The sequence below is a fragment of the Porites lutea genome, chromosome 6, assembly GCF_958299795.1.
Source record: "Porites lutea chromosome 6, jaPorLute2.1, whole genome shotgun sequence".
In the NCBI taxonomy this organism is placed as follows: domain Eukaryota; kingdom Metazoa; phylum Cnidaria; class Anthozoa; order Scleractinia; family Poritidae; genus Porites; species Porites lutea.
In genome coordinates this window covers 14,127,239-14,140,415 of record NC_133206.1, presented here as the reverse complement: position 1 = coordinate 14,140,415, position 13,177 = coordinate 14,127,239, and the positions used below count along the sequence as shown (strand labels likewise).

At 41.5% G+C, this 13,177-nt stretch overlaps 2 protein-coding genes across 2 annotated transcripts in view; one reads left to right on the top strand and one right to left on the bottom strand.

The window, feature by feature from the left end:
• LOC140942288 (uncharacterized) overlaps window positions 1–13,177 on the bottom strand; it is a 34,705-nt gene that overhangs the window by 13,684 nt on the left and 7,844 nt on the right. The window contains exons 5-11 of the mRNA XM_073391248.1: window positions 11,886–11,977; window positions 11,286–11,523; window positions 10,650–10,738; window positions 9,595–9,847; window positions 7,829–7,908; window positions 6,469–6,697; window positions 364–382 (exon numbers count right to left, since the gene is read on the bottom strand). Coding sequence (XP_073247349.1) covers window positions 364–382; window positions 6,469–6,697; window positions 7,829–7,908; window positions 9,595–9,847; window positions 10,650–10,738; window positions 11,286–11,523; window positions 11,886–11,977 — 1,000 coding nt within the window. The remainder of the gene's footprint in view (window positions 1–363; window positions 383–6,468; window positions 6,698–7,828; window positions 7,909–9,594; window positions 9,848–10,649; window positions 10,739–11,285; window positions 11,524–11,885; window positions 11,978–13,177) is intronic.
• Window positions 1,278–6,157, top strand: LOC140942287 (uncharacterized). Its single transcript, XM_073391247.1, has 2 exons — window positions 1,278–2,134; window positions 4,301–6,157. The coding sequence occupies exons 1-2, from the start codon at window positions 1,480–1,482 to the stop codon at window positions 5,350–5,352; spliced, it is 1,707 nt and encodes a 568-aa protein (XP_073247348.1). The 5' UTR covers window positions 1,278–1,479; the 3' UTR covers window positions 5,353–6,157.

The window sequence follows — 13,177 nt, the reverse complement described above, 5'->3', positions numbered from 1 at the left end:
AACCCTCAATAGAGATGGGGGTTAAGAACTTCCCGCGGTTCTCTATCATTAGCCGTCACGTGACTAATTCATATGACTGTGCGATACAGTTGAAAGCTACAATACTAAAAAATCCGGAGACCTTTAAACACTACAACTTATTTTTCAAATAATTGTAATTCACTTTTCCACAAGGGATGGCTACCGAAGATCGGTTTGTTCACTGGACCAAGAACAAAATTTACTGCACCTGTAAATAACATTAAAGCTCTCTAAAAAACTGACCAATTACACAGCAAATATTTTAAAAAAAGGACAGAGAAATGCTCTTCAAGCAAATTGCAAAAATTTAAGCTGAAAAACAGTCACGTAGGGAATACCAACCTTACTGCATCTGATGGAACTGTAATGAAATAAAAAAAAAAAACAGTAAATGATCAAATAGTCTCCTCAATGATATGAAAAGATTAACTTCAAAACTCAAAAGTTCACTAAAAAAAACAGACTTCTGTCATACTGGGCAACAATTAAACTTAATGTGTTTACTGTCAATCTGGCACCTTGTTTTAGCAGCCCAGTTTCTTTGAAAAGCTTAACTGAGTGGGAAGATGAGATCAACACTAACCCGTGTGAGCAAGCTCTCCTTTTCTCTTATGGGCAAGCCACACACAAGAGAAGATGCGAGAGTGAGGAAAGAGGATTTAAAGCAATCTTTAATAAATTTTCTTTCAACCCCAGAAACCATAAAGCCTAAAAACATTGTACCAGAGACAAGAAATGCGACAGCTGTCAGTCAAAACCTTGACCTCATATGAAAGTTAAGCTACCACTCCAAGCTTTCCACTGTTTCAAAACAATGTTTTTATCACCACAATGATTTACATATTCACTTTGAGATGAAATCCACTCTTCTTCTCGAAATTCATAAATGCCACTACATACAAAAAAGGTGGTCCTATTTAGTAGAAGCTAGATTTCCTGGCAAACTTTTTCACTGCAATCTCTTCTGTTTTGCTAGTTTCTATAAAGTGTGGACTCGAGACCAAATTGAACCTTAAGAATCACCCAGATGCACAGACAGCCACGCCTGTCATCAATGAAAATTTATTTCCAACTGTAAGGAGCTATTCATTTTTAAAAAAGCAGAAATAAAAATCCTTCAGAGATCATTTCTAGCTCTCCTTTTCTTCTACCTCTGGTGGCTAAAGCTTTCGTTTTCTTTTGCACCTTGCTTTGCTCACCACTTCAATTGGAGATATCTTGTAGGCTAGATCAACACTGGACTGTTATGAATTGATATTTTAGCATAAAATAAAGGTTAATGTTGGCAAGCAACAACTATTGAGCCTGCATCGCTACTGCGGTTTATCCCAAACACGCGATCTCCTTATTTGGCAGCCTGCCTCTTTGTCTTATTCTGCGCCAGTCCGTTCAATCGCCACTTTCTTTGAAGGCTGCAAGTTGAGCAGCACCAAAGTTTTTTCAGCACCAAAGTTTTTCATGGATCTTTCAGGCGTTACGAACGAGGTCCTTCGCCTTTTACTGGCCCAAAACCAGCTTGCTATCTCGGGAACACGCGAACAGATGATCGAACGCCTGGGCACGATCAATGTTGATGCGCCAACATCACGTACACGAAGCTCCGATTCCGCCGACCCAGCAGCCAAAAGGCCTCGCACGAACACCGATTCTTCTCCTGTCGCCCCTAACCTACCCGGTGACGTTGAGCAGCCCAACGAGGAAGGCGATTTACCGAGCGCTCGGAATGATGAACAAGATCCGCCACAGGCTGAGAGACTTCAAAGACGCGATACCGAACTAACCACGTGCGAAGCACAAGATGGCGTCCGCGACAGGGGCGTTCCGCCTAACCCCGTCTCAAATCCAGCGGCTCTAGCCACCCTCATCGCCACCATAGTCGATGAAAAGCTAAAAAATTTCGCATCAACGAACCCATCACCCGTACCACAACAGCCAGCACATTCAGTTCCCCAACCTCCAGCGCGACAACAACTATCTGACCCTGCTTTCGTCGCGAGCCTTCTTTCACAATCGGGTTCCTCGAACTACGGCCCATCTCAGTCCCGAATGCAGCCAGCTTCCTCATCCATCGCAGCCCACGTCCCCCAGAAGACTCGGCAACTAATCCTACGCGGTGAGTTTGTTGAATTCGATTCTTTGCTGCCAGAAAACTCCTGCCTAAACGAAAGCGAACTCCCCGGGGTGTCCATTTCGTTCGAGGGGAAACAAGTGAATATTCCCACCCCTGCCCGCAAGAAGAAAACCCACATTGACTCAATCGATAGGTGGCTTTCGGCCTTTGCTGTTTTTTGTACAATCTTTCTGACTTCCTTCCCCCACAGGGCTGTCGAGATGTTTGCTTACCAAGAGATCATCCGCTCGGCCTACCGTAAGTTCGCGGGATTTGCATGGCTCTCCTACGATATAGACTTTCGTAGGAAAGCAGCCGCCCACCATTCCCTTAATTGGGGGGAAAGGGATATACAATTGTACCTCCTGAAATTTACAGGGCAGGCAAAATCCTCTTGCACCATATGTGGTAGTGGGGATCATTTTTCTCATGGGTGTTCCCTCTCTGCCCTTAGGCCCAATCCTACCCAACGAGGAACGTGTAACAATTACAACAGAGGTGCCAAATGCAGCCAGGACCCCTGCTCCTTCAGCCACCGCTGCAGGGTCTGCAATGGAGAACACCCTGCCTACCGACACGATGACACCCCTTCAAAAACTAGAGGCCAGGGTGATAAGAAACTCTCAAACCGCTAAAGCCGCCATATCATACAAACCCCAAACCCCGGTGAATGTTCCCCTGCTACACAAACTTCTTAAGACTCACCCTAATCAAGCTTTTGTAACTAGACTTTGCGATGGGTTAAGCCATGGTTTCCACTTGGGTTACAAAGGTAACCGCTTCCCCAGAGCTGCCAAGAATCTCCCATCTGCCATCCAACAACCCCAAGTTATTGAGAAAAACCTGCTAGAGGAAGTCCAGCTTGGTCGCCTGGCTGGCCCCTTTGAATCCCCCCCTTTTCAAAATTTTCAAATTCATCCCCTCGGCCTAGTCCCCAAAAAGGGAAGCCAAAAGTGGCGCACTATTTTCCACCTATCCTACCCCAAGGGGTCCCCGGATAGCTTAAATGCTAACATACCCATTGAGGATTACACCCTTCAGTATATTCGGATTGACGATGCCATTGCCCTGGTCCTCAACCACGGCCCCGGGTGCTTTATGACAAAAACTGACATACAGTCCGCTTTTCGAATTATCCCCGTTCACCCCGGGGATTGGGAACTCTTGGGGATGTCCTGGAAGGGTCGTTATTACTTCGACAAAGCCCTCCCCTTCGGGCTAAGGAGTGCCCCTTTTCTCTTTAATCAACTCGCTGATGCCCTGGAATGGTTGGTCAGACAACACCTGAACATCCCCTCCATCATACACATTCTCGACGATTTTTTCATTGTTCAACCTGCCCCCTCGTCCCTTTGTGCCACAGCCCTCTGCCGGGTTCTTACCCTCTTTGAGGAATTAAACATTCCCCTTGCCCCACAGAAAACCTTTCGCCCCACCCAAGTTCTTGAATTCATGGGAATAACACTCGATTCCGTAAACATGCAGGCTCGTCTCCCCGAGGATAAGTTAAGTAATGCCCGGTCCCTGCTAGCGGACTGGTCTTCCAAACGGGTCTGTCGTCTACAGGACCTGCAGTCCCTCATTGGGACTCTGCAGTTCGCCTGCCGGGTTATTTCCCCTGGTCGCCCTTTCATGCAGCGCATCATTAACCTTACCCGGGGTTGTGCCCGCCCCAAGCGGATTATTTTTCTCACCCAGGAGTTCAGAAAGGACATCCTCATGTGGCAATTTTTCCTCGACCACTGGAATGGTGTTAGCCTTTTTCTCCCCCCTTACACAGAATCATCCCCACAAATCCATTTATATACAGACGCAGCGGGTGCAGTCGGATACGGGGCCTTCTTTGACAATCAGTGGTTCCAGGGAAAATGGCTCCCCTCCCACCAGCTCAACCCCTCCACAGGGATAAGTATTACCTGGCAAGAGCTTTACCCAATTTACCTTGCCTGCATGATTTGGGGGCCCCATTGGGCTAACAGGAGAATTTGTTTTCATTGTGACAACCAGGCAGTCGTCGCAGTTTTGTCTGCTAAAAGCTCAAAAATTCCCCGCATCATGAACCTTGTCCGTTTGATCACCTTTCAAACTTTGAAGTTTAATTTTACCTTTACCGCAAAGCACGTCCCAGGGGTCGACAACGGCATAGCTGAAAGTTTATCTCGCTTTCAGATGCCCCGGTTCCACCAACTCGCACCAGATGCATCGCCCGTTCCCTGTCCAATCCCTCCTTTCCTGACGAAAGTCTAACTATGCAGGCTGCTCACTACATTTTCCAGTCCATCGCCAGCTCTACTCGTCGAACCTATTCCTCTGGGGAGCGACACTTTATTAGATTTTGCCTTTTTCATAAACTCATTTCACCCCAAACCCCTTTTCTCCCTACCAGTGAATCAACCTTAATTCATTTCGTCACCCACTTATCCAATACCGTTTCGTATGGCACTATTAAAGTTTATCTGGCAGCAGTTAAGAATCTCCATGTTGAGTTTGGCTGTCCCCTGGACTTCTCCTCCATGCCCTTCCTATACAAGACCCTTCGAGGGATCAAATCCTCCCTCGGGATTGCCAAACGGGCCCGGTTCCCTATTACTATTTCGATCCTCCGCCAAATTTATGCCAAACTAAAACCCTTCCAATCGTTGGACACAGATTCTTCAATGTTGTGGGCTGCTTTTACCCTTGCGTTCTTTGGCTTTCTACGTAGTAGCGAATTCACTTACAACGGCAAGTTCAATATTCAATCCCACCTGACAAGATCGGACGTCCACTTTTACCCCAACATTGTCCAACCTGTGTCTTTCGAGGTTGTCATCAAGAAGTCCAAAACAGACCCTTTCCGTGAGACAGCCCAGCTCACTATCGCCAAATCAAACTCTACTGTATGTGCAGTCACCGCGTTAAGAGACTATCTGCTTCAAACTAATCCCAGTGGAGCTACCCAGCCCCTCTTCCAATTCTCGGATGGACGACATCTTACTCGGTCCTCCCTCACCAACAACCTACGGGCTCTTCTCAAGGTTTGTGGATTGGATAGTACCTGCTATGCATCACACAGTTTCCGCATTGGAGCAGCCACTACTGCGGGGGCTGCTGGCCTTCCAGACTGGCTCATTAAAGTTCTTGGCCGTTGGAAATCTGATGCATATCAGTCGTACATCAGGACACCCAAAGAAACCATTCTCCAAGTCCCTCAAAATTTGGCCTCCTGTCTATCCAGTTAATGACTCGAAAACAATTAGATGTCACATCGCAATGACTATTGTCCACGCTTCCTTGGCTTTGGGAACACTGTTATGCTGCTCTATACTGTTTAGCACGAACATTCTTATGTTGCGTAAAAAAAACAACAACAACAACAACAACAAAAAAAAAAAAACAAACAACATGGGAACACTACGGTGTCTCTTTGTATTGTTTATTGAGAACACTATGATGTCTCATTGTAACACAATTGAGAACACTGTGTCCTACTAGAACATTCATTAAGTCATGCTACCCAAGTTTAGTTTCGGTTGGGTTCTTAAGTTAGAACGTGATCATACCCGCTTGTCCACTCCTCAATCCCCTTTCTCCACCGATGGTCTCTGGTTCATTTCATTCCCCCGTGGAGCGGATAAGAGCTGTATCCAGCTCTCGCGACCAGGTGGAGAAAGGGTCTTAGAGACTGGGGCTTTACACAGGGCACTTCTCGTATTACTCGGCGTTTTGGGCGGGGAATTGCTGCCTGCGGCACCCCTTCAGCCCTGTGCTGAAGCCCCGTCAGGGAGGGGGGGCTATAGGATTTGCTGGACTTGGTTAACTTGGCCCAAGGACATTATGCCGGCCATGCGTTTTCACGCGTGAACTATGCCCTCCCTTGCAGTACAGGCATGAGGCACCCCCTCGGTATGGCGCCATGTACCGAGGCCCCTCATTCGGTCATCATCCGGTCGGTGGGTTTTATCCGAGCCTTGCGGGTATATTCCCTGCCCAACTTTGCCCACCAAAGAATATTGTGTTTTCTCTGCGTCTGCGCGCTGTAACATTAACTGATCGGTATGAGGCAACACTATATAAAGCGTGGCCCAGTGGTCACCATGTCAGATTCACAATCTGGCAGTCCTGGGTTTGATTCCTGCTATGGCCACTAGCTGGGTTTGTTTCTCGGTCGTTCCAAGTTCAAAACCTTGGTCAGGCTTTTGCATAGAGACTGGTTGCCTCCTGCAGTTGGACATTATAATCCTCTTACAGTAATTAATTTGTATTCGTGTGGAGTGCCTGTAAACTCAAAATAGATCAACAAACTGCACTTACACTTATCAACATTTTTTAAACCTGATTACACAATCAAAACTTACTTGGACCAAACGGCGAATGAAGGGGGTGTCCAGTTCTTTTGCACCAGCCAATGGGGTAAATGTCAGGTGACTCAAAATCCACAAACTGAAACTTTTGCTGGCCATCAAAGAATAGCTGTAACATCCGCCCCATACCATTTGTTATAGTGGCAACACGAATGATTTGCGGCTGCTCCAAATCAACTACTTCCAGCTTCATGCCAGGTTTGAATTTATGGGTCTTGGGTTTCTGCATTAAAAATAATAGAAATAGTTTAAGCACTGGAGCATCACAATTACAGTGACTATTATTATACAGTCGAACCTGCTTAAAGAAGCCACCCAAACTGTAAAGATTATTTTAGTGGAGTTGTTAATGGCAGGTGGTCACTTACCAGAATTGAACTACAACGGGTCTCTAATCTGTGAAGAGGTCCCGACACATCTATGTTTTGGTAGAGAATTTGTTGCAGCTGAAATTTCTTTACTCAGGGTGGGTAATACAATTACAGCAAACAAAGAGACTACACTGTGCACCAAGTGGTTGCTTACAAGAGGGTAAAAACAATTCAAGAACTCATAAATAATATTCATAAAAAAACCAAAAGAAATTAATGCTTAATGAGTGTCTTTATATCAGATAAAGACAGGCTTAACTTTATGTCCAAATTTTAAAACAAATAATCCCAAATCTAAATATTAATACAAGAATGAGTTGATCTATAACAGAGATTTTGAAGCCGTTCAAAAAACTCGCAGTCACGTATTTTATCAGGTTTAAAAACTCTCGGCATAATACACTCCTGCTCGTTCACTGTTTGCACAGTACTGGAAAACTATAAATGGTCAGGCCAAAAAGTGCTTCCAGCCACTTGTGAGAGGTGGTTGTTTACAAGCAGATCTACTTATAGGGCTATGACTGGGAACATGGTGTTTTGGATGGGCGCTGGACACTATACGAGAGGTGGTTGAACATGGAGGTTCAATGGCAATATTGTAATGTCTGGGTAACTTGTCAGGCAGTTCTAATTCAATTTGGCTGATCTGAACCAAATTTCTAATCCGGCTAACAGAAATACTGAGGGGTGAAATGGATTAACACTAAAAAACAATTTTAAAATGTTATACTGCAGTTTCCATGTTTTAACTATTCTTGATCTGCCTCTTAACCCTTTAAGCCTAAGTATCTACATACAAATCCTCCAAACTGATCTCTATACATTTCCTATGAGTTAAGAGAATTTGTTTAAAGATCAAGGCATTTTTACTTAGGTGATCATTTTATTAATTCTTATAACTTATCTGTTGACAGTGTATGGATATTGTTAGGAGAAAATTGATCTTGGTCACTATTGGGACTTAAAGGGTTAATCACACTTACCCTAAACAAGTGACCAGGTGCAAATGGTGCACGACAAAGGGCTAAATACTTGTCCCACGTGAATGTCTTTTTGGTGTAATCTGAATTAAGATTCAAAGATCCAACATGTTACTACAAAACAAATCTCGCAATAACCCTCACAAAATTCAGTTTTTCAGTAGCACCACTCAAGTTAAGACTGTGTCTGGCGGGGTTAATAACCGGATAGGTGATCAGCTGCAAATATAGTCATGAAGGTCACTCTTTCTTTTTTTCTTCTTCTTCTTATTCTTTCGGCATTGTCTGGTTTTATGTTTAAAAGTGTATTGAAAAGCATATTTAGTATTATTTTGTCTGCAAGATTGAGAAAAAAAAAATACAAAAAAGGCAGTGCAGTTCGCATGCAAATTACTATACTTTGGGCCGAAGTATGGCCCTGAAACTTTGATCCATCAGTGCGAAAAATGGCAAACTAAATTTGAGTTTTTCATCATGTAAAATGAATTCCAAATGAGATAACAATTTATTTAATAATTAATTTTGCCCTTTTATATTTTGCTTTTTTTTTTTTTATTTCTTTAAGTCCTTATGGTCTTGTCTTGGTAGTTCTTGCCACTTTTGATATAATACCTTTTTTCTTTTTTTTCTTCTCCTACTTTTTATTGCTTTTTAAAAAAGTTTCTACGTAACTATGTATAAGATAATGAAACCCAATAAAGCTATTTAAGAAAAAGAATGACAGGGAAAAAGACTTTTTGCAGGGTTTTGACGGTAAAGAGCCAAATTGAAACATACTTTGGAGAAACATATCGTCAGCCTAAACAGACTCTTTTGCTAAGTGAGTCACACTGACAATAATTGCATGTCTGACAATAATTGAGATAAAGGAACAATTAATTATTCTTCCTTTATCTCAATTTTCGCTTGGTTTTGAAGCTGTTGGCCCAGTTGCCTCTGCCAATGTTTTCTGTAAAATACTTCTGCAGTCAAAATATCCAGCCAGAATCATTTCTTGATCATTAAAAACAGTGAAAATACAAACAACAGACCAAGCAACTCAACATCACATATCAATAACAACACTGCAACTACCAACCCAATATATAAAAAGCCAACTTCTGTTTCTGCCTTACTTGCCAATCCACACAGTCATTACATGCAATGACACAAATTTCGACAAAACTATCGACTCGCTCTTTAAGTGGCCTTACAGTCATTCTCTTCACAAGAAAGTACCATAAAAAATCAAATGAATAATAATATTACTAATTAGCCTGGAGAAATAGCAATTATTAATTATTATTGACGGGCCCAGTTGTCCCACTAGCCTGGGTTGTCACACAGCACTTTTGAATTTGTTACCAATGAAAATGACTATATCCACCCAAAGGATCACTACCAAATTCCCATGCCCAAAAATACTCTTTTTTAACTGCAGCAGGATGTGTAGCTCATTCGGTAGAGCACTTCACTACAGAGCGGGAGGTCGTGGGTTTGTTTCCCAGGGCCAGACCAATACTTTAGGGTCTTAAAACAACTGAGAAATGAAGGTACTCCCTTTGCACTGCAAGTGGGTCAGACCTTTGCATGGCTCTTATGATCACACGGCAGTCCTGTCTCCAGTTGGAAATGTAAAATAAGTGTCGCCAATTAGTACTTTCACGCTAATTACATTTGACACTCAAATAAGTACATATTTCAACCAAAACAAGTCTGTGCATTTCTGACACTTTTGTACTTAATGAGCATATTTCTCCAGCAAAGTTGGTGATATTCTTTCCACTTACTTGCAGGGACGGCAAGTTCAACCTGATGCCTAGAACACCACCCCGCTGGAAATATCCCTGGAGAGTCACTATGACAACAGAATGTGACAGAAGGGACATCTTCTTGGTAATCAGTGGTGATGGCAAAGTAGTACGGCCCAAGACTCTTAGTCACTGTAGCAGGACAGATGATTGATGGTTTTATGGGGTGAACTACCTCCAACTTCATGCCAACTTCAAACCCATGAACTCGTGGCTGGAAGTGCTCTTGAGTCTGCTTGAAAAGAACCAAGTTTATTAGAAAAAAACAACAACAACAACATGGTTGGGAATTGGCTGAGATTTTCAGAATAATAATTGATTATATCAGCAATAATCAGATTGACCTAATGGAACGATCATATATTGTCTTTAACTATTTAGAAAAATCTCTTCAAAAGTATGGAATTTATTTTTCACATGACTTTTGTGTGTAAGTCAAAGTAACATCTAACTTTTGAGCTTTGGACCATTTTTGCTAAGGGGATTCATTTTGCGCCATGTTTATAAAGAGCACAAAAAAAACAGACAATAGATTTATATAGCTGCATTAATATTTGTCTATTAAAAAACCCGCTATTTTTAACATATTTTTTAATTGCAAAGATTTCATTTTTCCACATGTTGATTTAACTTTTTCTATAATTGATTATTATATGGGTCAACTTACATGTAAGCTTTTGATCAATGACTGATTACCGGTAGTATAGGTAACAGGATGATTTGCAGTGATATTTCGGATAAATACCACGAGTGATAACTCGAAATTGTTACACGTAATTTCAGGAGCCGTTAGGCGAGTGAAATTTGAGACAATTTTGAAATATCACGAGTGGTATTCATACCAAATATCATGTCCAAATCACGCTATTATTTGTTTATACTACTATCCACACAAGGTTTGTAATTTTCACATGTAGGTATTTCAAATTAAGCTGAAGTACCACTGCTCTAAGCCAATCAAATTGCAGAAATTTCTCATACAGTAGTATTATACATGTAATTTATCGATGACTGGCACACCAATCACCACATACCTTTCTAAAAAGGTCATGGGGTGCAGCAAGTGCACCAGTTAGCGTCTGAGTTAAGAAAGTTCTCCAGTCCTCTAGAGTGCTATTAATGCCTAAAATGATAAAACAGAATAAGAAATTATTTACAGTTAAAATGAGTTTCAAAAGGGATCAGTCAAATAATACTATCAAATTTGGGACAGAATTGTGTTTTACAAATCAACAAAATCAAAACGATTGAGTCAAGACAGGACACAGAAATTAAAAAAATGTGACAGTAAATGTGGCAGGACAAATCCGTTCCAACTTAAGTATGTTAACATCGGAGGTTTCAGTAATAACTGCCTTGGGGTTCAACCACCCCTAAGATCCAAACCAACACTTAAAGTCTTGTACTAAATCTACTAATTAACTCTTTAGTTCCCAAGACTGGCCAAAATCAATTTTCTCCTAACAGTTCCAATACATTATCAAGAGAAAAAGTTAAGAGAATTGACAAAATGATCAGCAAAGAGAAAAAAGTTTGATCTTGTACCAAATTCTCATAAACAATTCCTTAAGAAATGCATACAGGTCATGCAGTCTAGAGAATTTGTATGTTGATACTGGGATTTAAAGGGTTAAGGAGACACCTATACAAATACATGACTTGTTATTTACCTTTTGGTGGTTGTAGAGGGTATCCATTCTGTGCACACCATCCTATTGGGTGAAGTTCCTCTGCTTGGAAGTTACACCAGTGGTCGTTGCTACTATCCTTTCCAAACCCATCATAACGAATGCGCACTCTTTGTCCAACCTTCTGTATAACCGTGGCAACACAGAATGAAGGTGGGTTGTTCCTATCAACTGCTTCCAGTTTCATGCCAGGTTTTAAGCCAGGAACTTCAACTGTTGTCTGTTGGGTGAATAAATAAATATTACTTACAAAATTACAATAATTCTTCAACTTCCAACAACAATATACATAAAAAATTAAATAATAATAGTAGCAATAAATAATAATAATAATAATAATAATAATAATAATAGTGATAACAGATGGCAAAAACAGTGCTAGCGATGTCAATGGCAGCTCTCAGTGAAGGTGTGTCCTGTGGAACAGCAGCACAGGCCAGCTAGCTCATTTTAATCCTGCTACACTGCAGTCAACAACAATGGCAGAGTATAGCTCAAGCGAAAGCTGAGACAATTTAGACTACCCAGAAGTTCATCCAGAACTGGCAAAATATCACAATATAGATTATATAAGACACTCACATGCTTGAAGCAACAATCAGGAGCAGCCTTGCTGAGAGCAGCTTCCATGTAATCAGTCCAAGTGACTTTATGAGGGGCCTCACCCTCGCTGCCTTAAAATACACACAAAATTAACAACTCTCAAGGAAATGACAAAGCCAACAGGAGCATGATTCAGGGGTGTCAGAAAGTTTTAAAGTAGACAGCTGAGATGTCAAAGTAAGTGGCCAGTCCAGGGATATTTCAATTAAAAAACCCCATCTGTAAAGAAAAGCTAAGCAGAGTAGCCAGCTGATGCTAACCAAGTAGGCGGCAATTTTTGCCGGCAGCCGGCTACTTTTGACAACCCTGATGATTACAGTTTTTTGTTTAGTGCTCCCACCCACTACCTGCATTGATCAATTTTTCTCTATATGGAGCACCTGCTTTAATGCTTGAAATGACAAACTGCCTCCTGTGTATATAGAAGTTATGATATTCACATTTTATTGCTTGAAAGCACCCATTGCTTTTTTTCAACCCCCCCCCTCCCCCACAGTTAAACAAAAACATGCCTGCTTAAATCAACAAGAAGTACAGTATAATGGCAGACAATGGTATCTGCATGTAAACAGCATAATAATTGTCTATACTGATTGAATGTACTTAAAATGACGTATGTTCCACTACATCATTACTAATCATTCAACATGTGCAAAAATGGTTTTTTTATATTATCACCATGAATGTGACTAGAGATACCATTAGTTATACTACTACATGAGAAATTTCTGCAATGTGATTGGCTTAGAGCAGTGGTATTTCAGGTTAATTTGAAATACCTACATGTGAAAATTACAAACCTTTTGCGTGTAGTAGTATAAACAAATAATAGCATGATTTGTACGTGATACTTGGCAGAAATACCACTTGTGATATTTCAAAATTGTCTCGAATTTTACTTTTGAAATATCACTCACAGTATTTATGCCAAACATCACTACAAATTAATCATGCTATTACCTATACTTATAATAACGTAGAGTGGAGAAGTTGTTACGTCATGTTAGCATGGTGGCAAAATTTCTGGATCCCAACAAACCACGGTCCTGCAAACATTGCAGAAAAAAAAAGAAACAACACTTTCCTGTGCATGATTGCACTGTACTCGGGAACAGGTACTTCCATCCTTCGAAAATGTCTTCCATTTTTGTATTTGCCTTCCTATGCATTCCTTAGATTAGCATTCTTATGTTATCATCACAGAATCTCAGAGTTAAAGCACAACATTATTTTGAAAGCCTGCGGTAACATGTTCTTAGACAAGAAAACGT